Source organism: Pseudopipra pipra, chromosome Z (genome assembly GCF_036250125.1).
Source record: "Pseudopipra pipra isolate bDixPip1 chromosome Z, bDixPip1.hap1, whole genome shotgun sequence".
Lineage (NCBI taxonomy): Eukaryota > Metazoa > Chordata > Aves > Passeriformes > Pipridae > Pseudopipra > Pseudopipra pipra.
Window position 1 is genome coordinate 26966071 of NC_087581.1, and position 24758 is coordinate 26990828.

Below are 24758 nucleotides of genomic sequence, written 5' to 3' on the forward strand. Positions count from 1 at the left end.
GTGTGTGACATTTCATTGATGAATAACATTGCATGAATAAATGCAAGAGAAAAATTTCATTCTTGTGGCACACTATTATTTTTACCTGTGGAATTCTGCCACTCAAAAAGAAGGCGCAAATATTAACATTTTTTTGTGATCAGCACTCAAATTCCTTATGGCACATTAAAATAGCCAGCCCAGAGTGATCAATAGAAGGGTTTTTCCATTTTATAACTGTTTTCACCATCATTAAGCAGCTTCCTATCATTTTGATGTACTTAAATTCCATTTCTTATAATTACTTAGTTTCTTCACAAATGGAATTATTAAATTGCATGGCTTCACTGCTCACTGGAGGTCAGCCATTAATGGCCAAGATGTATTGTGATGTACTTTTATAATTTCTAACCAGTGAGAGAGATTATGTCTTGTATTACAAAGCTTCAGTCACCACTGGTCTTCTCATTCAGTTTTGAAAACAAATTAGAAATTCAATCTATGAGCAAACAGATGAAAAATCTAAACATTTTATGACTAATAATTATATAAATTTTTCAACATAAAATCACAGCACGGTTTGGGTTGGAAGGGACCTCAAACATCACCTACTTCCAACCCTCCTGCCATGGTCAGGGACACCTTCCACCAGACCAGGTTGCGCAAAGCCCTGTCTAACCTGGCCTTGAACATGTACAGGGATGCAACATCCAGAACTTCTCTGGGCGACCTGTTCCAGTGCCTCACAACCCTTATAGTACAGAGTTTCTTCCTAAGATCTAATCTAAATCTACTCTCTTTCAGTTGAAAGCCATTCTCTGTTGTCCTGTCACTACATGCTGTTGTAAAAACTCCCTCTCCAGCCTTCTTGCAACCCCCCCGCTTTAGGTCCTGGAAGGCAGGTCCAAGGTCTCCCTGGAACTGTCCCTTTTCCAGGCTAAACAGCCCCAACGCTTTCAGTCTGTCTTTGTAAGAGGGCTGCCCCAGCCCTCTGACCATCTTCGTGGCCCTCCTCTGGACTTGCTCCAACAGGTCTGTGTTATTTGTATGCTAGGGGACACTGTGCTGGACATAGTACTCCAGGTGGGGTCTCAGAAGAACGCAGTGGAAGGTGAAAATCACCTCCCTTGACCTGCTGATTATGCTTCTTCATACATAAAGCCCATAAATAATAGAACCTTAGAGCTTTCCTTCAATTCATTTTAAGCAATTTTTACAACAGAATTCTGTACAACTAAAAAATTTAGGTACAGTCACCCACCTTTAAACATTATTCTTTCTGGTGTCAGAAACTTCATTAGAAAATCAGTGAAGTAAAAAATAAAGTAAAAAATGAAGTAAAAAGACATATTAATGAAAATCAATTCACGATTTAAAATAAAGTTGCTTTGAAATGAAAAGTTTGTTTTGCTTGACATTCAGTAGGAAAATATATACTCAAATATAAAAATATACACATTTTTCTTCCACTATTAGAATAAGTCCAAGCAACTAAAACCAGAATGTACCCTCTGCATTATACAATTTCTATTAATTGAACTCATGGTATATTTACTTCAGTAAAGTAGCACATTATACTAACTTTTTAATCTATTGGTTTACAACACAGATACTTGAGAAAGTAAAACACTAAAGACACTGTTCAAATAGTATGGATTTTGATTAAATGGAGTTTCAATAGCCTGGTTAAAACTTAGTACTGGTATATACTGAGCATGCACTATGTCTTACTTTTTAACTGATATCTATTTAGCTTTTATAGCTTTTATTTTAAATGTACCAATTTAATTTGTCAATTATTTACTTACTGCCTTTGGAACTCTGATGAAATGTTCCACACAGTGTGAATTTAGAGGAAGTTGTAAGTCCCGGACTCTATAATTTTAATAGGATTTTTCCAATTGATTTAAGTTGTGCAGGATTTCACCCAGACAATGAAAGACATTTATTATATAAACAACTGAAGGTATATTTGGGGAAAGAGAGATCATTTCTTCAGCCAAAATAAATACTATGTTTCTTAGACCTCAATCATGCAGTTCTTTGCTATATTATAAGTGCCACAGAACTGCCATGTGTAGAATTTGAAAGGGCAGACTGTAGTTTTGCATGTTATCTCTCTCTCCTACTTATTTTTTCTCTTAATGATTGCATATAGTTGTGTTAACACCTTTAAGTTTTGGGTTTGCTTTCCATTATGAATATTGTGATATTCATCTTTTTATACAGAAGAAATCCAATCTACTATTAATCTGCCATTTTTTCTCCCATTCTTTGTTGTGTTAAGGAAATACAGTAGTTTTTTGATCCCTATTTCAATAAAATTAGTAGGATTAATAATACTTTACTTCCATACTCAACAGTTGAAATATAAGGTGGAAGTTATTAGAAGCACATTGAAATTTAGCTAACAATTTTCATAGAACCATGGATTCACTGAAGCTGGCAGTCTTATCTGGAGAGTGCTGAGACCTCTGTCAGCTACAGAAGTTTGCCTAGAGTCATGCTTTGTTCAGTTTAAAAAATCTCCAAGAATGGAGTCTACAAACGATCTTGACAACCTATTCCAGTGCTCTGTCAGTCTTGGAATAAGAGTAGTAAAAACAACAATAATAATTATAATAATCTCTTATGTTTTAAAAGAGAGTCATGTGCCTCTTGTGTTGTCAGCTAGGCTTCTCTGAGAAGACTGTGTGGCTCCCCATCTTCACAGCCTACCTCTATGTATTTATATATTCATGGACAAGATCTGACTCAGCCTTCTCTTACCAGGCTAAACAGTTCCTGCTCTCAACTTCTCTTTGTATGAACAATGTTTCAAACCCATCACTGCCTTTGGGGGCCTTCAACGGACTCACTCCAGCACGTCCTTATCTCTCTTGTATTGAGAAGCCTAACAGTGGACCCAGCAGCCCAGATGCACCTTACTAGTGCTGAGTAGTAGAGAGGGATCCTCTTGTTCCTGAAAGATATCGGCCTTCTTTCCCACAAGGTCACATCACTGATTTATGATCAACTTTTTGTCAACCAGAACTCCTAGGACCTTTTCTGTCAGGCTGTTTTTCCAGCTGGTCAGACTCCAGCGTGCAAGGGGTTGTTCCTCCCCAGGTGCAGGGCTTGCCACTTTCCTTTCTTGAGGAAAGGAGGCTTCATGAGGCTCCTGTCAGTCCATTTCTCTATTCTGCCCAGGTCCCTTGAAACAGTACTTTGTGCACAGCTTTGATAAAATATATTACTTAAAGAAACAAATATGAGAAATTCTCCAGTTTCATTTTATTTCCCTAATGAACCTAAGGGCTAATGTCAATCTGAGGTATATACAAATGAATCCCCAAGGAAATGCAAAGAAAGGTTACTGTGAATATTCAGACACAGATTAATGGAACAGTTGTTAGAATTTTAGCAAGAAGTCTCCAAAACTCATGAACTGCTTTATTTACAAGAAGCTTCAAGGATAGAATCACAGACTCATTTAGGTTGGAAAAGACACTAAGAACAATGAGTCTAAAACTTAACCCAACACTGCCAAGTACACTACAAATTATATTCCTAAGTACCACATCTACACATCACTTAAATACTCCCAAGGATGATGACCCAACCACTTCCCTGGATAGTCTGTTACAGTGCTTGATAACCCTTTTGGTAAAGAAATTTTTCCTAATATCTTAGATATCTTGCTTGAAATAAAATTGCCAACTCTGTCATGTAAGTCTGAGAAATCAGCCACTGCCAATGATGCAGTTTTCAAAAGATCACGATTTTGATTCAGTTGTAGCTGTTCAGTATGAGCTGAAGAGTTGTTTGAGCAGTACTAGCTCATACAATATTAGCTGATACAGTATTAACTGATACAGTGCTATCTGACAAAAAGTACTAGAAACAAATTTTCAGTCACTGAATTTGGTACACAGACTCAAAATTATTATTCAGAATATGGACAGGTCAATGTCCAATCTGGTATTATCAAAGCAAAATATTAACCATTTTGCACCCAAAATACTTTTATTGAAATACACGTCCACAAGAAAAAGACCTACACAAACCCATGAGCAATGAAAATTAATTGTTAAAAAATCCAGCCAGATCTCTACAATGAACTCAGTTACATGGTTCATTATCCAGCATTAATTAGCTACAGTCAGCTTGGTATTGTCTCTCATTTTTCAGTGAGGAGACACACATAAGATGCAGTTTGTCTGAAAGCATAATAATGGGCTCAGTTAACCCTTTCCGACTGCTGTTCATGTCGGAGTGCTGTGCACTGACTTCATGCCTCTCGACAGCACAACTGCTACAAACGAAGAACTGCATGAAGAACTGAAATGGCAGCTCTTAGGGGATCAAGCAGGAAAGCACTAAGCTTTATTGTTTGTTAGCAAGGGATAAGTGCCAATCATTTAATAGCCTAATTAAGATAATGAACAACAGTAAGTCTATGATCAATTAGGTTTATCCAAACTTTCTATTTTTAGGGTAGGACCCTGAGAACTACATTCTTCTTACAGAGAGTTTGTGTGAAGGACATGATACTTAAGTATGAGAAAAACTGCAACAGAATCAATGAAACACAGAGGTTGCATTAAAATTTTAAAAAAAGAATGCAGAGAAGAAAAAACACCAAACAAAACTTTGCCATAATAACAATTCTACAGATCCCACAGTTTAGTAAACTGGGAAAATACGTTACATTTTAGTAAAATGACAATTCTTAAAATTCTTTGCAGAAGAATGTGGGGTTTTTTTAAAATAAGGAAAGAAACAGAATGCCTGTGCACAATTACATTTCCTTTTGAAAAGGTCTATTTAGTCTAGACAGATGAAAAATTAGTTTGGCTTCTTTTTGTGACATTAATTAGAGATCACCCTTTTTTCACTGAAAGTACTGAAAGATCAGCAGAAAAAAAGTCTTGTCTGTTTGACTGCCTGTTTGATCATACAACATAGATACCACCAAAAGGATCTTTGTGATTTCTGGTAACATTCTGGTCAAGTAAAATATCGAAAATCAGAAAAATTCATTCCCATTTGCATATGAGGAAAGCAAAGAGCCTACTGCTTAAGCTTTTTGTTGTAATGCTACTTTACTGACCTCTAATGAGGTTCTGCAACTTAAATGAAATTTCTTTGGTGAATTTTTCAGTCTATTATTCCCACATGGCTGTTCCAGCTTTGTTTCTACTTAGTGATGCACAACTGACAACATTTCTGTACCAGATTTCATGGACATTTATGAAAACTGGTGCATATTTTTGACATTAGGAGAGGAGTGAGGAAGCTAGCAGGAGAAAGAATAGAACCAGCTGAAGTGGAAATGGAAAGCACAGGAAGAGGTAGAAAGGGTAAAAGAAGGATATGGAAAATCTGAATTGTTTCACCAACAGGGAGGAGACTCACAGCACAGTTGTAAGATCGGTATTACCCCCTGGTACAGAACATAACTGTGGTGAAGTTGAGGCATGGCATGTTGCTCGGCTCTGCAGGTACACGGAAATCCTTCTGCATTCCACCCAGGCCAGCAGAAGAGTACGTCGTCAAAGCAAAACGGATGCCTTCTCAAAGCAGAAAATATCTCCCTCTTCTCCAGTCAGAATGCACTCCAGCTCTGCCTGAAGGAAACTGGGCCACAGATTGTAAGTGAAAAATCACCCAGTACTGCAGGTGTAGAGAGAGTACACCTGTTGCCCTAAAGGTCATGCAGAACTTGGGGCTGAGTACTCAGATTGTGACAAAAAAAAGAAGGTTACCAGAGAATCAACACTATTTTAAGACCATAAATTCTGCTGACTTTGTGCAACTTAGGGTATTTTGTCAGAAAAAGGAAAATGCACTAACTATCAGAGAAATTCTCCACATATCTTTAAAAGCCTTTTACATAGGAGCATTAAGAGATAAATACTAGAGTGGTGATATTTAAATTACCCTAAGATAAATTCTACAGTTAAATGCCATCTGTGATTTCATTTCTTATTCACCTCCAAATCATTTCTATGTCAAACATCTTTCTGGACCATGTCTGCATTCTAAAGGGGAAAAAAAATATTAGACTGTAACTTCCCCTGAAAGAAATCTTTACTGTTGCAATCAGAAATTAGTATCACTGAAATATTTTTCTTGGAGCTGAAGATCTTTTCTAAAACCAATCTCAAAGCATTTGAGTATACATGAAATCAGCATATGGTATGAAATATTACCTTTTTTTTTCTGAATCAGTTCTTGGAAACAAATTACAGTAGCCTTCTAAAATAATTGGTCTTTATTTATGAGATCCTGGTGGCGGTAGTACTACTGTATGGTGAAAGGCATCAGCTTTCCTTCGAACTGCGCACTACCTGCCCTGCACTTTCCTAGAAGTGTTCTCCCAAACAGCAAGAAATGTTTGCTACCTTAATAACTTCTTTTTCCTCAAAAAGAAAATATGAAAGCTATTAAAATTTATCTGTAATGTCTGAATATACTTGAGTAAGGCAAAGAAATACAAATAAGGATTATTAATCTATGTCCTGAAAGTTAGCTTCAGATCAGGTACCAGGGTGACTGTGGTGAAAAGAACATAAGAAACAATACTCCTTTGAAGACAGTCTCCATATAGATCCTCCTCTTGCCTATCATCAGATGTCAAAGAAATATTATTTTTGAGATTGACCTACGCACAACAGATAGTAGCCCTTTCTGTTTCAAGATATTGATAGCTCAAGCAGAAGAGTTTCTACATAAAACTTGCAGTTGCAGTTTTACGTTCCATTCAACACCGAAGAAGTAAACAGCAATACAATTAAGAAAATACTAATATGTAATTAGAAAAAATTTGGCTTGTTGATATGAGAAAGATTTTAAGGGCCACACATTAGACACATTAAAAACTGAGAGGTGTAGATCTGATCCTCTTAAATTAGAGACCGTTTTTTTTACTCTCACTGATCCTTCAAATGCTTTCTTTGTAAAATGGAAAGACATGACAGATCTATTAACATCAAAGAAATCCAAACTCTTGATCTTCAGAGTCTGAGAATAGTGCACGTTTTCCCCCAAGGTTAAAGTGTATTTTGCAATAAGATACTGAACTATGTACTCAAAGATAAGAAAAAAATGCACATACACACAAAAAAATCAGAGGCTAAAGACTTGGCAGATCTGCTCAGTGGCAGAAATGAATATATTTTAACACAGGCATTTACAAACTCTCAGTTAAACAAGTGCAAAAGAAACCCATGCAAAAATGGGTTCCTTTCCATGTAGAAAGGAACCCATGCAAAAATACTGTTCTATGCCACACCGAAAAGAAGGTTTGATGCATTCTAGACAAAAGATGGACTTTTCTGGCTATTAAAAGGGTAAACAAATCAAACCATCCTGCTGCACGTGGGGAAATGAGAATAATTTGGCTGGAAGTTCTAATATTTTCATATAAATAAAATCTACAAATTTTATTCACATATTCCAACTTCTGTAATTCAAATCAAATACACAAATTCATGGGCAAGTTTAGTTAAAAATCTTGTCACATATTCATATTTATTCAGAAGGAAAAAACGAAGAAGAAAACTGAAAGAGCATTCAAAATGCATTTATTAGTATTTAGCAGTAAATGTAAGTTTTATCGCTTCAAGAAGAAATGTTCCTTTTTTTATTTTATATCCTACACTTGATGCATGAAAAATCCAGAATTAAGAATCAGGTTTATCAAGGCTTTAGCTGCTGTTCAACTGTCTATACATAACCTACCAGTTATCTAAATTGAGATCAATCACTAATTGTCACAAGGTTTTCAAGACACCAAATGAGCTCCTACTCTGTGTAGGTACTGAGCTACTGTCAAATAGTATATAACACAAAAGTTTTCTAGAGACTTTCTGCCATGGGAAAATCCCTCACATTTTTCACCTAAAACTAAAAGCTATTTTTAATATACTCATGTTACCACACCATTATACCTATGAGTCTCCAAAGCACTCCATTTTATTGTACTGTTTTTATAAGTCAATAATTCATGAGTAAAAACCAACACTGAGCTGCTAAGTAAAATGCAAATAATCAATCTAAAAGAATCATGTTCAATTAACTTAAAATTTTAATAAAAGTCTTTATTAACAAATTTATCTTTAATTGGTGCACTGCAAATTGCAAATTATTTTAAAGTAATTTAAATTAATTCTTTATGAGATATTTGATTTTAAAAGCAACTATACACTGTTCATATTTTAAAGAAAAATCTTATCCATTTTATCTTAAAAGATGGACTTATGAGTAGATAAAATGTCATCTTCCTGAGATGTTGTAGGATCTTTCTGAGTTGCAGTTTACCTCTAATTTTTTAGGATGCATACATCTTTAAGATGTTACAACCTTTAAGTCACTTTCATCAGACCACAGATATTGAAAAAGGTCAGAGAACATGTTACACTTCTTCATATGTCTGGAAATGAAGGTTTATAAAAAAGAAAAAAAAGTAACTAGGATTTTCCACTAATGTACTTTACCTGTGAACTGTAAAGCATCAGAACACATCCTGTAAAATAATTCTAATCCTTGTGCCTCCTGCCCCACAGCAACACACACACACACTCTCTCTCACACACACACACACACAGAGCTGGCATATGTGTGTTCTCTGCCAACTGTAACAGTCATGTTGTCATTTTCCAATATTATAAAATGCATTTGCTTAAATGCTTGCCATTGCCTTTCACTTCACTTCCTAGTTTTCAATTATATCAAACTGTGATAAAATTGTGATATAGTGAGATACACGAATCTCCAAATCAGCTTTTCTGGAAAAATTACAGTGTGGCTAAACAGCAGTGAACAATGCCTGTTCATTATGTATTTCGGAGTCTAAGATCACAAAGCAAATGCCTTATTAGGACACACTAAGTCTTTGTAGTCTGCCACCACTCTCCAGCAGTGTCAAGAGAAGATGCTATCTGGGCACATTAGCCTGGGCAATTTTTGTGAGGTCCATTCTCTTCATATGCCTAAGCATATTAAAGCTGGAATTCCTGTTTGGTCTCTTAGTACTAATTTGTAGACCTACTGTACACGAACTTTTAAAGTTCTTTAAAACTGTAGATACTGTCTGCCTCCACAAAACCCAAGAGTAAATTCCATCTTTTACTGCTTTTAATCAGTCTTCTACTAAATTCCCCAAACACCGCAGTTCTATTATTATGGGTAGGTGGATATCCATTCTGTTTTCACTCTATTCTCTACCCTGCAGAACTCAGCCGCAATCCCCACAACCCACCTACATAATCTCTTCTTGAAAATGGAAGAGCCTCAGCCTTCTCAGTCCCTTCTCACGTGGCAGTTGTTCCATCCCCTGGACCATTTGACTTGTCACTGTACGCATCTTGTATTTTCTTGAGACAGGTATATCAGATTGTATTCTAGTATGAAAGACGTGGATGCACTAAAGTTTATACAATTTCCAGTAATCTCCTCCTCTCCCTTATTTCCTCAGATAGAGTTACCCATAGACTTAATACTAGTTCTTTTACATTAAAAAAGAAAAAAACCCCAACAACAAGAACAAAACCCCCTGAATTCTCCTTGTCACTTCTGTAATGAGTCTGGATAGAACCCTGCTTACTGTCTATAAAATGGATCAAATCTGAATCTGAGAATATTCAGATATATAGTAGCAAACTGACATTTAAGGACTCTGTCACAGTAGTTACAATGTAATTATCCCAAACAAGCCACTAGATTACAATTAAATTCTTCTCAAATTTTTTGAGCACAATCATCTATTGCAATCTCCATTTTCTCAGAAGAAAATACGTATCTATCAGCTGAAATAAGCCTTCAGTTTTATAAACAAACTTATTACCAAAGATGATAAAGCATTTTCCTAATCCTGAATCTAAGTCTTTCTTTTCCTTGTATTTTCTCCAGTTTGACACTAAACATTATAGAATAAGAAACCAGGACTAGATTTACACTGCATTATTATCCTCACTATGACCATATATGCAGGGTTGTCTTTCTAATCCCATTTATCCTACTCTTGCTTTTCAATCAAAAGATGTTAGATCCTACAGCCTCATCTAAACACAAGGAACTTTTTTACATCAAAAAATAATTACATTTAAAGATACTACTCTCTTTCTTGCTGTTAAAATGTGTGCTGTTTTACTAGAACATGAGACCAATTGACTATTTCTCTTTCTAATCCAGAAATCATCTGTCAACATTCTCAACAATTATTTTATAGATTTTTCTGAAGTGTATGTGAAATCATTTGAGGAAAAAGATGACCCAGGTGGAACCGTCCTGGAATGCCCATACCTCCTTAACCCTCACTGCCAGAATAAATTTCTTGTCGCTTTCCCTTGTTGTTTCTGCCTCCTTCACAATTGCATGTGCCAAAATAAAATCAACAGCAGTGGAAGCTCTCTTCCATCCATACGCTGCTACTGAAATAGAAAGCACAGAGAGCTTTACAAACTAATTTAAAAATCAGCTCTTAAGCAGAAACTGGAACAAAAACTCTATCCCCTTAAGTTTCACAGACATATTTAGGGGAAGAATTTCTATCCCAACATAACACATTTTAAACTTCTCTTAAATTCTCTTCCTGAAAAAAGCCTTCTTAGGAAAAGGCTCCCAAAATTTAGTTTTTGTAAGGAACTTGAGAATGTGGTATGCATTGTGAAATTCTGTTATCTGCTACTACCATGTCTAGTGTTGTTTACAGTCATCTCCCAGAATTTCCTGTAAACTGAAATGACCACATGCCACACATTTTTATTTCTCCTTGTATGAGTAATTTCAAATTTTGCCTTTTATCAATATATTCAATTACACAACATAAACTCTGTAATCATCAATTCTAGTCATTTCTCTTGTAACACGTACCCTACAGTTTTGTGTGATTCAGTGAAAGCCACAGTAGCAATTTGCACACCAACTTTACGTTTAAACCTATTTTATAGCAATTTAAAGTCAAAATGTAATGTTATGCTTCACATTGCTACCTTTACAAGGAAGCAGTCAAATCAATTTGGTTTGCATCAACAAAAAATCATTTAAAAAAACTGTGCATATTCACCAAAATTTGAAAGGATTAAATTAAAAAATATTTACTTAATTATTTTGAACAAATATTGCTTCAAGCAGACACTACTTAAGACAGAAAGACCCTATACATCAGTTACTTTGGGGGGGGGGAGTTTGTCCACAGGGTGGACAACAGTGAATGCTGATCTTCCTACATATGTTCAGATATTTATAATTTGCTAAAGATGTTGTCAGAAATTCACTACTGAAGCAGATGCTGCTACTCAAGATTCTATCTCCATTTCAGCCAGTGACAATTAAACCTCAGACAGGGGGCAAAAATACTTTGAACCACCACAGCAGTTGTTCTACTGTGTGAATATAATCTAAAACAATCTAAAATTTTTATATTGCTGTTTCTCCTTTCTTTTTCCCTAAGAATTTCCCTATATCAAGACTATGATATGTACTTCTAGTAAACTTCTAAAGTATATAGACATGTTCTTAAGCAATCCAGCAGACAGACACACCGGAGTTCAGTGACAGTTCTGACACAGGAATATTAATGACCCACATTCCTTTATCTGCCAGTGGTCATTACTGATGCTGCAGGGAATTATACACAGTGAGATAACTACCCATACAGTAGTTTCTCCAGAAACACTTTCTGTTAAAAGACAACATTAATCTAAATAATGTGGGTTTTTCCAACTCTATAAGGCCATTAAATACAGTTCCCTTATCTATATTTCTTGGTGTCTGGAAAGATGGGAGAGCCTGAATTTTCTGACTCTGTTTTACACTCCAGAAAATTCAAAAGATGTAAGGCTTTCATACCTGGGGGAACTTCATTGCCTCTACAGTCACCTACAGGCGGAACTGCCAGGGCTTTAAGGCTTCTCAGAACTCCAGAGCCCAGAACTCATCTCTGTTCACTGCTCTGGTTTTGGGAGGCAGAGGCCACCAACTACCAAAATTAACAACAGCTGTGAAAGAGACACAGCAGTAATCTTCAAAGCTGCAGAGATGAACAAAGAACCATTCTGCAGTTGTTCTTCAAAACCCTGTTAATTCTGACTCTACATTTCACAAAATACACACAAATCTTTTGTTCATACTACATTCAAAATGTTTGGTTATGTACAGATACACGTTTTTAACAATTATGTGAACTGAAAAATTTTATTCCTGAAGCAGCTCACAATTTTGCTATTAATAATTTATGGCAGTGGAACAGATATGGTGGTAGTTACTCTTAGAATTAAATTAATAAAATTTTCTTCAGTGTAAGAACTTGAAAAATAAGGGTTGGATATACCCTGGTTTATGCAAAAAGCTGTATTATCTGTAGTTTCTGCAACTAGGTTGGTATGTTTCGAATTACCACACAATGTTTTCACTTTCCCTGATTCTTCATCTCAACTTCATCTCAACTATCACATTTATTCCAAAGGCTTCACTTTGCTACAGAGCAAAATGAATACATCTGGAATGGTTTGTTATAACTAGCTGTCCATTTTTCCCTAAAACTAAAACTTTTGAGAACTGATGAGTAATCTACTTGACATATGTTATTATTATATTTAACAAGTGCAATATAAAATTACTCTCACAGTAGAATATACGAATTTTCATCAAATCAACCGAAAAATGTCCTAGGGTTGAACTGAAGAGAGCATATAAAAAATCCTTAAAAAAAAGAATATAAAATTGGAAGCTTTTTTTTTCCCCAAAAAAAAGCTCCATATTTCAACTGTTCTGCATACATCACCATTATTGAAAGAAAGAGCAATGAAAACAAAGGGATGCATCTTAAGCAAAATGCAAAAAAATACTGACAAAGAACAGAAACATTTAATCATTAGATTTTTCTTGCTGCTGACCATAATAAATGCAATAATTTAAATTATCTGTTCAAAGATGTTGGAGTTTAAATATAAATCTAATATAAAACAAATTTAGTCCTAGTTACCAAAGGCACATGTGCAAAAATACTAAATAACATCCACATTGGGTTTGCCTGCATGTAGTGTTTATGAAGCTATTCTGGAATAGGGGTTTTTTTGTGTGTGTAAACCGTGTATGTCCACTTGCAAGACTTATTATAACTGCTTTCTATAAGTTAATTACTTCGAAAGATCTGTCTAGGGTAGTTTAGTGTTGTAGACAATGCTTAGAAACAAAATTTCAATGTGGACTGCATGAATGTGTTTTAGCTTCTCGAAGAATATAAAAATTTTTTAAAGGGAAAGAGAAGCATTAGCAGGGAAAAACACAAGTGTTCCTTAAAAAGCAAAATGAAAAAAAAAAACAAGTAAAAAACCAAAAAAAATATAGAGGAAAAACTGGTTTCACCAATACTAAACTACTGTCTTTAAATCCTATTTCAATAAGAATTTGTCTCGATCACCCCAACATCTGTTATCTGTAATCACTGTCCTGTCAGAACTATTTTAGCCCTTCATGATCCTGGTGTAGAGAAAACAGCATGATGGTAACTAAAACATATGCATTAGCAGCCAGAGAGAAAACTAAGCGTTATTCACATTTTAAACAACTGGGAATGGAAGCAATATACAACAAATGTATTGTTTGCAGTTAGTATTTCTGTTTGCCCTTGTACAGTCAACTGCAAACACTTCCGCTGAAGGAAAAAAGAATTGTCGCTTCTCTTCTAAAACAGCATCTCAAAAGAAGTATCAGAAGAAAAATATCAGAGCAGAAACTATGTAACCAAGAATGAAGGAAAAGCATTAAATAGAGAAAAGCACTGGAATGCAGCAGAGAATTTTGAATCAGGTCTTTCTCAGGGTGGAAAAGGAACAGGATGCACAAGAATGAACTTAATTACTAAAATGCAGGAGGTCTATCTGCAGAAAAATATTTTATTCTATTAATACAAATTAGACTCCTAATTTTCAAAACTAGGATACTAGGAAAGACCGGGAGTAACCCTTTTAGAAGCATTTTGTATTTCATATATTTTTTCAAGCTCAGTGATTAACTTGACATTTGGCAAGGTCATAAGGAGGTAACAGTATACCATATTAGATAGTTTGAAAAGAAATAAGTCATGTATGAGTCTCTGAAACATACATGCTTCTTGTTATCAAACAGACATACCTGTAGAAAGCTTCTAGAAAGTTACTTTTCTGCTAGTTCTCTTAGAAAATATGAAAAAACATACTTTTCTTGTGATAAACAAAGCTATATTACTAATATCTCAGTAGATGTGGTGAAGCATTGCCTTAACATGGTTGCCATCTACACCACTGAGAACAAGGCACTCAAAGAAAAATACTGTAAACTACCAGAATGCAGTTCCAAAAAAAGAAGACAAACATTTTCTTTCCTCAGCTAAAGCGTTTTCCTCCTTCTCACAGAAGCTACAAATACCAAACATAAAAGAGGGTTCTAAAACCTCACGATTCTTGAGATTTTCACTTCTAATCCTGACAAGTAACACTTCATATTACTAACAAGAAAAGGTAAAAGAGCTAAGGTAATTTTAGAACCTTTCAGTTTAGCTTACTTTGCTCAGTCAAGCATAAGTTTAGTTTACAGATAAACAGTAAGAATCAAATATTGTTTGCACACATTAAGTGGCACACTGCAATCATCTAGTCCACCAGGGAAGCTGGACTTCCATCCTGTATCCCTTGAAGGGACTACAGGAGAGTTTATCAGCCCATGCCACCACATTTCAGAGGCTGGGGTCTTTCACAAAACAAAGATACCTCATTCTGTTCCTCAACTTGTGAAGGTTGTATGTAAACAGAAAAGTTCTAAGGGCTACCTCTTCAACAGCATTAAGCCAGCTTGCTACTTGGATCCCACTCACAGTGATTTCACAGTGAGACTGGAAGAGTATGGGTTCCTTACCCATTTGCAATTACTCTAGGAAGTGTACAATGCAGTCTCAATGTCAGGATATACCTTTTCTTCTGCAGTACCTTGATGTTAGCAAAAGAAAAATTATGAGAAAGAAAAGGACAGCATGGCCTGCCTTTACATGATGACAGAGAAAAAAATCGACAACTATTTTGTTCCCTTTGTCTCACCTTCTGTGTCCTCTCCCCACTAAAAGGAAGTAACACGGTCCTGCCACTCTTTCTGAGAAGTTCAAGAAGAGCACTAGACAAAAGTAGGGTCTGGGACCCTTTTAGAAAGAGCTAAACAAAGAGGAGCAAAAGTATCTGCAAGAGCAGAGGGCAGACCAACTCCAGCACAGCAGGAATTTTTCTTCAAGTGAGAAGGGCTAATCATGGAAGAAGACACATCTTTCTGTATTTCTACATATAGAAGGCTCATGAATGCTGTCCTATCTCTCACCTAGGCCATAAAATAAATACGTCTGTGGAGATTCAGCATATCTTCCAAGTAAAGTATGGTGTGTGACTCTACTGTGACTCTCAAAGAAAATGGTAAAATAGAATAACATTAATTCACAACTCACAATAAAAATGCAATATTAAGTGGAGTCACATAAACACATATATGACACACAATTTAATTTGTACCATATAATGTATACCATTTGTATGTATGTATATAATTATCTAAGCAGTTTAAAAGCCTGTGCATATTAAATACTTCAGAATCATAGTCTCATTCTGAGAGTAACACAAAAGATGATCTTTGAGCATCTTACAACTTTTAAAATAGGTGGAATACAACAACTGCAAAACCATCCAACATATGGGCCCACTTCCCAATTAATTATTTGCTGGCTAAAGTGTTAAAATGTCCTTGGCTTCACCTTAGACACAATCATCCCAGCTGGTCATTATCTATCTGGAAAGGGGCCAAAGAATCTCAGCTGCCAGTACTGAAAAAACATGTATGTTTTGTTCTTTTTTTCCCCCATTTACTTCACTTTCATATAGCTACACTTAAAAAGACGGAAGTCTTATTATGCATGAAACAAAAAAGATTTTGTATCTATTTTATTGCTGTAACACAGTATACCTGGACCACAGGCAATAAGTGGAGTGATCAGGAACTCTTCAATACACATTTACTGAGAACTGATTCATTCAACCTTACTAACAATATTTCTTTTATTCTACGTTCCTACTTAATATAGGTGTGATAAAACACAGAAGTCCTCTAAAGACAGAGCTAGAACAAAGTTATCGATTGATCATGTATCTGCATATAGTCAGGAAGATTCAACAGGAAAAATATCCCTCAATCAAGTGAATATTAACAGTCAGCTTGTAGCAAACATAACAGTTAGTTTGCAGTAAACTGCAGACCAACAGGTGGAAAGCAAATGGCTTTTCACATTTGCACATTACTTCTCCAAGAAGCCATAGGACAGCTGAGAGAAGGAAAACATGTAATCAAGGCAGACCTAATGATTTCCTAATTAAAAAGAAGATATTATCTTCCCATTAATAGATGATCTAATTGACCAAAATCCAACAGCTTCCCCTCAATACAAGTAAACATAGGTGCCTTTCCTTACTGAACTGTCACAGGTTTAGGCCAGCCACTAAGTTGTCAGTTCTGCTTGATTTGTTTGGATACTGTACTCTGTGACAGCTGTCGGAAATAATACATTAGAACAGCTGTTGTGGCAGTTACAAAGGAACTGGAATTTTAATTGGACTGGATATTAATTGGGAGTGGGATTTTTTTTTAACCAAAATAAAGAAACAGTTATTTAAAGAATGACAGATGTCTTTAAGGTATTTGACCAATGTCTGGTAATCAAGGTCAGTCTCTGTTTTAACCATGTAGCTTTGTGGCAATGGTCTCCACCACCTTACCATGAACCATTAGATGCTTAAGAAAAGGGGAATTAAGAAGAAAAATCCTACGGAAGTCGCATAAACAATCCTTTGCAAACACTGGTTGTGATATAGAGAGGACCTTACAGTTTTTTAAGAATTACTCAAAAGGAAACTCATTCCTAGACTCTTAGTAACCACCAGCTGAAAACAAAACTATTCATCATGGCCAGAACCTAAGCCCAAATGAATTAATAAGCTTACTTTCAGCATCAGCACACAGTAGCAAGCACAGGAGCACCACCACTGGCCTGACTACGTGCATCATCCGACAGCTTGGCACCAGCATGCTTTAGCAGCCTTGTTCTCACTGGCTTAGAAGCCACTGCGAGTCTGTCTGGTCTGAAATTTCAGATGAAGTACTTTCAGAGCCTGTGAAAAGATAAAAATAGAATTAGAAAGAATAGGACAGAGTTTTTATTTTTTTCTTTTTCCAAACCATTCACAATTTGAGGCAATAAAATTTTAAAAGACAAATATTAAGGTAAAAGGAAAAAGAAACACAATCCATTTCAGGCTACTGATATATATTAGTACAGCACTGATATACAAGGTACAGTATATGTTAGCACTGTTCCAAAGTATTTCTCAGTGCACCTTTACCACCATAATCAAGCATCTGTCACATCCTGATTCTTTAGTTGTATTCAACAGCACCTTCTGAACCACAGGAACTGATTGTGTTGATGAAGTTTAAGTATAATACATCACTGGAATACTCATGTTGCAAGAAGGGAATCAAAGTGGATTAAAGATCCATTATAAATCCACATGCAAGGACAATACTGGGAGTTGATGCCCTGGCATTTGGTAGGAATAACACAGCAAAATCTGCTTCATGAGGTGTTAATAGCATATTGCATAGTTCAACAACTTTCAAAGGTTAAAATTCCTGTCATGATTTCCTGAATTATGCCTAAAAGAAAAACAGAAATCCAGCACTGAATAAAGAGCTGATATTCCAATTCAATTAATTTCATTTATTATGATGCATAATTGAATATGATATACTGGGAGCACTACAGTTCAAGCACCTGACTTGAAAAAACAATGTCTCATTCCTGTCTAAATTTGCCACACTAATAGAAATTAAGGAATATAAAAATATTTTCCCCTCAGACAGGTAATACTAGACATATCCCTTATCAGCCTGACATTGTCACTAAAATAACATGAAATGCAATCATACCTTCTGAAGGATCTGCAACATATAAGCTTTGTCAATTTGATATTACCTTCATTACTACACAAGTGGTTTCCATGCAGTAAAGACAAAAACAAAGAAGGCAGAGAAAAAAAGTATACTAATTATCATTCCACTAAATAGATCTTACAGATTTGTGGGTGGCATAAAGAGCCCATCTTCAGTACAGTGCAATGCTCAAAAGAATTTACTCAAGGAAGAAAAGACATGAGCAGCTGGTAGAAACCTATGCCTGTTACGAATCTCTTTTGTAAAACTATCATTTGTATCAGCTACTGCCATCAAAAAATACCAGCCTAAGAAATCTTCATAGCAAAATGCTAAAGGCATCAGCTCCCCCCTTTCATTGCTACCATCTTCATGCCAGCATTTCAAATGACAGCAAAGTCCATGAGACACCAGTCCTGTCGGACTCAATTTGTGTCTGTGCAGGTTCTGTATCAGAGCCAACTGCTATGTAATGATTCCAATGCTATCACAAAGATGCAGTTGTATGAAATGTACTTTCAAGGAAGAGGTGATTTATATCTTGCTTCTTCTGGACCGTAGGAGTTACAGGGGAGCCTCGAGCTATCTCTAAAGGCAGCTCACCTGTGAATCAAACTATCTTTTCATTAGCACACAAACACACTAGCTGATGTGTGAAGGTGAATGGAACTAACTACTCCCCAACTCCTTTTAGGGGAGAAAGAGGAGAGGAAATGACACTGATAATTAATAAGAAGAGCACAGAAGGGGACAAAAATGGTGACCGCAAAGGTACTTGTTTTACACAACAGTCTTTTAATGGGACACTGGAGATTATTTTCATACATTTCAAGACTCCCATCAAAATATTAAATGTGGTGTCTAACAGAAAACATATTATTGTCTGCTTGGGGAAAAAGGAAGAATTCTAAAAATCTCATGATCTTGATATGTGAATATGCATTTATCCCCTAAGAGCAGCAAAGGAGGGGATGCATCACAAAACCTGGCAACTAAAAGGTTGAGAAGAAAAAGGTGGGTTTTTTTATTATTCCATTCTCTCATTCTAAATGCACATACAACCACTTGGGAATACTGCACTCATTGTCTCTGCTTTGAAGATAATATTCATTATCAGTCAGATCATAAAAATGAAAGCCCTCAGTACTTCGTTTCTTTGATGCTTCTGATTGTCATGGCTTTAGCTAACCTGATAAACACACTAAAGTTTCCAGGAGACCTTTTGCCGGTTGTCTTCCCTCTTGGCCTGCTTAGGCCTCCACAGCAAACTTCTAGTATTTTAGGTCAAATAAAGAGAAGCACCTAAATAAAGACAGAAGGTGAGTAATTTTTCTTTTAAGTGAGTTGAAGATACACTGTTAATGGAGGCACACGGATGATGAGCTGATAATACTAGAAAGAAGTAAGGCAAGAGACATTTAGGTCCTATTAAAAGTTCTCCATACAAGTCTGCCTCAGCTTTACCTACAAAAAACCCCCAACCTTCAGACAGAGATCCTACTACTGACAACTGTAGCTGACAGTTAATAATTGTCATTAATGTCACTGACATTAATAATCACGTTGTATGTACGTCTCTGGGCCCCCTGGTGGTCTAGTGGTTAGGATGCAGCACTCTCACCACCGCGGCCCGGGTTCGATTCCCGGTCAGGGGACTTCCCCGGGCAGATGGAGCTCGTCAGCCCTGTAAGGCCATCCATCTAAGAGAAGGTCACTCTAAACAAACCTACGTCCTGAGGACCTCGCTGCCACTGTCCAAGCTCGCTCAGCCCTGGCAGATGAACCTCAGGATTAAAGGGTGGGCTCAGTTCAGCGCACACTGTGTCTCAACTAAAAAATCCACTGCGCAGGCTCGAAGCGTAAAAACCTTTCCCAAATCTTCGTTCACAAAGACTGGCCATGAATGAATGTATGTCTGTACTTGGCTTATTCGTGCAAACTGACTTGGAGATGCAATTCCTTATAAGGACTAAACGCAATTATCAGGACAATTACCAACTTTCAAATCAAGCCACCTAAATAGTTCCAAAGTGAAATAGTCATCTAAAGCCTTATTAATTATTAAATGACATAATTCCTTCTCTTTTCTCTTTCCTCCTGACCCCAGTGGTTTGTTACATTCAGTGTGTGGTACCAAAGACAGTGAAAACACAAATAGCATTTGCAGCACCAGGTTACAGTAGCCTTGTCATCAGAGGACCAATAACTGCCTTGCAGAATAAATCCAGAGTGAGGTGCTCTATTAGCAGACCATGTTAAAACATTCACACTGTACCAGTGTACAGAAAGATGGTGCTTCTCCTTGGTAGGAGATCACGACTACAGAGAGATCAACAGCTATTTGAAAAAAAAAACAACTCTCTTTCTGAAGCTTTAATAAAAGCTGTTCTAATTTTAGGATAAGTACTGCATAACTGCTGTATTAAATAATCAAAAATGACTCTTCCAATATCTCTAAAAGAGTTATCTATGAAACTAGGTAGTATATCTAACAATAACATGTAAGTAAGTAAGAGGATAGATTTTTCCTGATTACTGTTATCTATTAATAGGATCAATAACAGTGCAGATGTGCAGCTTCCCAGTTTTCAACGCAGACACAAAAAAGAATTCTCCTTAGTATGAGCACAGCAGATGATGGTACCTGGGCATGGGCACTTGCAACAATTATCCTCAAAGGGATCAACTGGGTGAATCAAACATCTGAACACCAGAAAGCTTCCCTGCTGTCTGTTTATGTTAGTAGCAAAAATAATCTTTTAGGTGCTACCACAGTACTCAGGAGATGGTCCTTGCTTCAAGACAGTTATAGGAAATGCACACCTAGAGGTAAATCTTAGAAGCAAAAGTAAAAAAAAAGTAAATACTAATTTTATTTTTCTGCTTGCTTTTCCATGCCTGCATGTGCATGTAAATGCTTGATAACACAGAAATTCAAGAGGTCTCAGAAAAGACACAAATAAAAAAGAACTCACAGCAGAGGTAGGATGGAAAAAACCCACAAACAGTGACTTTTTTTTTTTTTTTGGTAGTTTGGAAAAAAAAGATTGCAAAGGTATGAGAGCTCACTTGTGCCATTACACAAACAGGATTTCTTGTTCAACTTTTCTGAAGTTTTGAATTGTTTGGATTTTAATTAATGGCCATCTCTCTTTAGTCCCAAATTCTTCCCATAGAAAGCATCTATATTTTCCCTTATATTAAGAACAAAACAAAACAAAACAAAACAGTGTTTCTCTAAGAATACCTGGCAACAAAGATTATAACAGGAGACTGCGTTGAAATCTGTTTCTACATTTCATTCATCACACCCACAACCCTAAATTACATCCATGTCCAAGCCACAGACTTCTAATACCAGAAAAATGCAAGAGAAGAGATATGAAAAACAAATTAAAAATATTACTGGAACTAGTCATGGAAGAAGTATAAATACTTCATACATTTGCATATCAACAAAGATCCCTCCTTAAAGAAGAAAATAAACAAGACTTCACGGACAAATCTTGGCTGCAAAAACCTGACTGACAGCTGAATCATTACTAGAAAGAATAGGAAATAATGCATAAAATTAATGCTCATAAGCTCTTTAATCAAAATCAATTCAGAAATACCTCTGGGTAAAACAGTATCTTTTAAAGAGAATTAAATGTATTTTCCAAAGCAATGAGGGCAACTATCTGATGTTCAACATTTTGCTTGCTCTTTTATTGATTAAAACAGATAAAAGTTTTCATAGCTGACCTTCTGGAAAAATTCCATGTTTCATTATGTTTTTATTCTTTAAAACGCCAAAATGCAAACACATGATAAAGGAAACTTTAAAGAAAGCTATGCTGAGTGTTCCAAAGTTTAGTCTTATCAATCTCTGGATAATAATACACCCTTAATGCTCTTCTATCATTCCTGAATTTCCCTGTTACATTTAATCCAACAGGAGTTAACACCCATCCTAGAACAGTAACTTTCTGACATCATGCAGGCCTTTGAACTACATCACTATAAAAGCACAAATGAGTTGCAGTGATAGGTAGAATTTTGCTTACATTGAACAACTTAATATATCTGATTCTACATTGTAATTCTATTTCGGACTTCAACAAGGATTCTTCTGTTACATGCAAAATAGAAAATGGATTTTCAATAACCAGAGAAATAAATGAAACTGTTTAGTGAATAGATCAACTCAATGACAGCAAAGCACCTTAAAAGCACACTACTGGGATGTTTTCCTCATGTAGAAAGTTGTTTTAAAGTTCACATTTATTTATGAAAATAATCATGTTTATATGTAATCTTAAACCATACACAGAAAACCCTGCCTAGCCTGATCTTTAAACAGCTTCAGTCACATTCTAAATCATGAATAAAAATACCCATTTGTAAGTTGTCAGGTATCTCAATGCTTAGTCACTTCTGCCATCTTAGTCACTTTTGCAAGTCCTAAGAACTTTTCTTATTCATGGTGCAGAAACAACTCATTAGAACACTGCATAACTTAACTTTGTTCCTCCCAAATAATGGCTCAAGGAAAAAGCATTGTGCTGGCAATGGCTGAAGTCCTCAGCTAGAAATAGCCTTGCTATGTGAGAAAAGCATACAATGTTATCTGTCAATAGATACTAAAGCAACATGTTGTTAAGAATCTATTGTAATAATTTAAATCATGTTACAAAGCCATAGATAACAGGTTACATGGACAAATGAAATATCTTGTACTAAGACTGACTTCTTGTCTGAAACACAAACTCTGCCAATACCCTAGTCTTGACTCCTGTAAATTACTTAACTATGGTTACCCTGCAATAATCCATCTCCAACTTTGCCCGTATGAGAAATTACAGAAAGTAAACTCTATTCTGACACTTGTTAAAAAAAGACAGGAAGACAGAAAGGCAGACAAAAAGATAGAAAGGGGGGGAAAAAGAAGAGCAGGCTAATCTGTATTATGATCTTTAACCACAGAAGAGAAAGAGGGTTAAATCCATAATAATGTGCATAGAATTACCAGGTCATTAGTGGTATCCCCCAGGGATACTGGGTCAGTCCTATTCAATATCTTTCATGATGATCTGGATGAGGGGGCTAAGTCTACCCTTAGTGAATTCGCAGATAACACCAAGTTTAGGTGCAACTGTTGATCTACCAGAGGGTAGGAAGGCTCTGCAGAGGGATCTGGACAGACTGCACTGATGGGCCGAGAAAATGGCATGACGTTCAACAAAGGCAAGTGCCAGGCCCCATACTTTGGCCACAATAACCCCAGGCAGCACTACAGGCCGGGGGCAGAGTAGTTGGGAAGCTGCCCAGTGAAAAGGGACGTAGAGGTGCTGGTTGACAGCGGCTGAACATGATCAGCAGCGTGGCCAAGTGGCCAAGAATGCCAATGGCTTCCTGGCCTGTATCAGCAATAGTGTGGCCAGCAGAACTATAGAAGTGATTGTTCCCCTGTAGTCAACACTGCTGAGGCTGCACCTCAAATCCTATGTTCAGTTTGGGGTCCTTCACTTAAAGAAGGACCTTGAGGTGCTGGAGTGAGTCCAGAGAAGGGCAATGAAGCTGGTGAAGGGTCTGGAGCACACACCCTGTGAGGAGCAGCTGAGGTTGTTCGGCCTAGAGAAAAGGAAACTCTGAGGTGACCTTATCACTCTGTGCATCTACCTGAGAGAAGACTGTATCCAAGTGGGGATTGGTCTCTTCTCTCAAGTGAAATGTGATAGGACAAGAGGAAACTCTCTTGAGCTATGCCAGGGGAGGTTTAGTATAATAGCAAAAATTTCTTCACTGAAAGAGTAGCTAAGCATTTGAACAGTCTCACCTGGGAAGTGGTTGATTCACCACCCCTGGAGATATTTAAAGGACATGTAGACAATGTGATTAGGGATACAGTTGAGTGGTGGACCTAGTTCTACATTAATGGTTGAACTCAATCTTAAACTTCTTTTCCAACACAAATTCTTCTAGATTCTATGATTCTATGAATTGTTTGCCTCCAAAGTCTGACTTAAGAACAATGACTGTGGTCTTTGTAAAAACATTTACAGACTGATTTTTGTCTTAGTTTTTTGTTTCAAAATAATAAAAAATGGGTATCTGTCATAGACAGTTTGTTACAGTCTCCTTTGGCTGTCTGCCACATTACTTGAACAACAGTAGAGCTGTGCAGCTATCACCTCTTAGGAAAGGCTAAACCTATGAGCATGTGAGCCACATACTAAAACATTCACAGAGCCAATGTGCTGTATGCCACATACTCATCAGACACTCCCAGGAAAAGGGGTTCGAAACCAGCTTTCAAGCAGATGATCCCAGCAGTCGCATGAAAAAGCATGAATAGTTAGAGCAGCTAGACGGTACCATGAGCAGCCAAGTTCCGGGACCATGGTTACTGTCAGAGGTAGCATCTTTTAGTGAGCTTGCTTCCTCCCACAGCTAGGTACTTGGATGACCTACCAATGAGAATGATTCTAGAGCTCCACTGCTGTACACATGACACAGACTATATCTAAAGAGTTGACTTATTTTCAGAAAAAGTTTCCCTTTTCTGTGTCTTTTTCAGAAGGGAAAGTATGAAAAATTCAGGTTATGCCTCACCTTTAGGATCAGGGATGGTTGAAGCATACTGGCAATTGCAGATACTAAAATAAAGGTAGAAACATATTTGCAAGTTTGAAGCTAATAGGTCAAATCTGACTTCAATATTGCCATACATCTTTTCTCTCTTCTCTTGTAATTTCTTCTTTTATGGCTTTTCTTTTTCCTTTTCACTTTTTAGTTTTGTTTCAATACTCTCC

At 36.5% G+C, this 24758-nt stretch overlaps 1 protein-coding gene across 36 annotated transcripts in view; it reads right to left on the minus strand.

Moving 5' to 3' along the window:
- PTPRD (protein tyrosine phosphatase receptor type D) overlaps nucleotides 1–24758 on the minus strand; it is a 1159674-nt gene that overhangs the window by 261392 nt on the left and 873524 nt on the right. For all 36 annotated transcript variants that reach the window (XM_064641432.1, XM_064641445.1, XM_064641443.1 and 33 more), the window contains one exon: nucleotides 16977–17144. In XM_064641432.1, the coding sequence (XP_064497502.1) occupies nucleotides 16977–17061 (85 nt within the window). In that variant the 5' untranslated portion in view covers nucleotides 17062–17144. The remainder of the gene's footprint in view (nucleotides 1–16976; nucleotides 17145–24758) is intronic.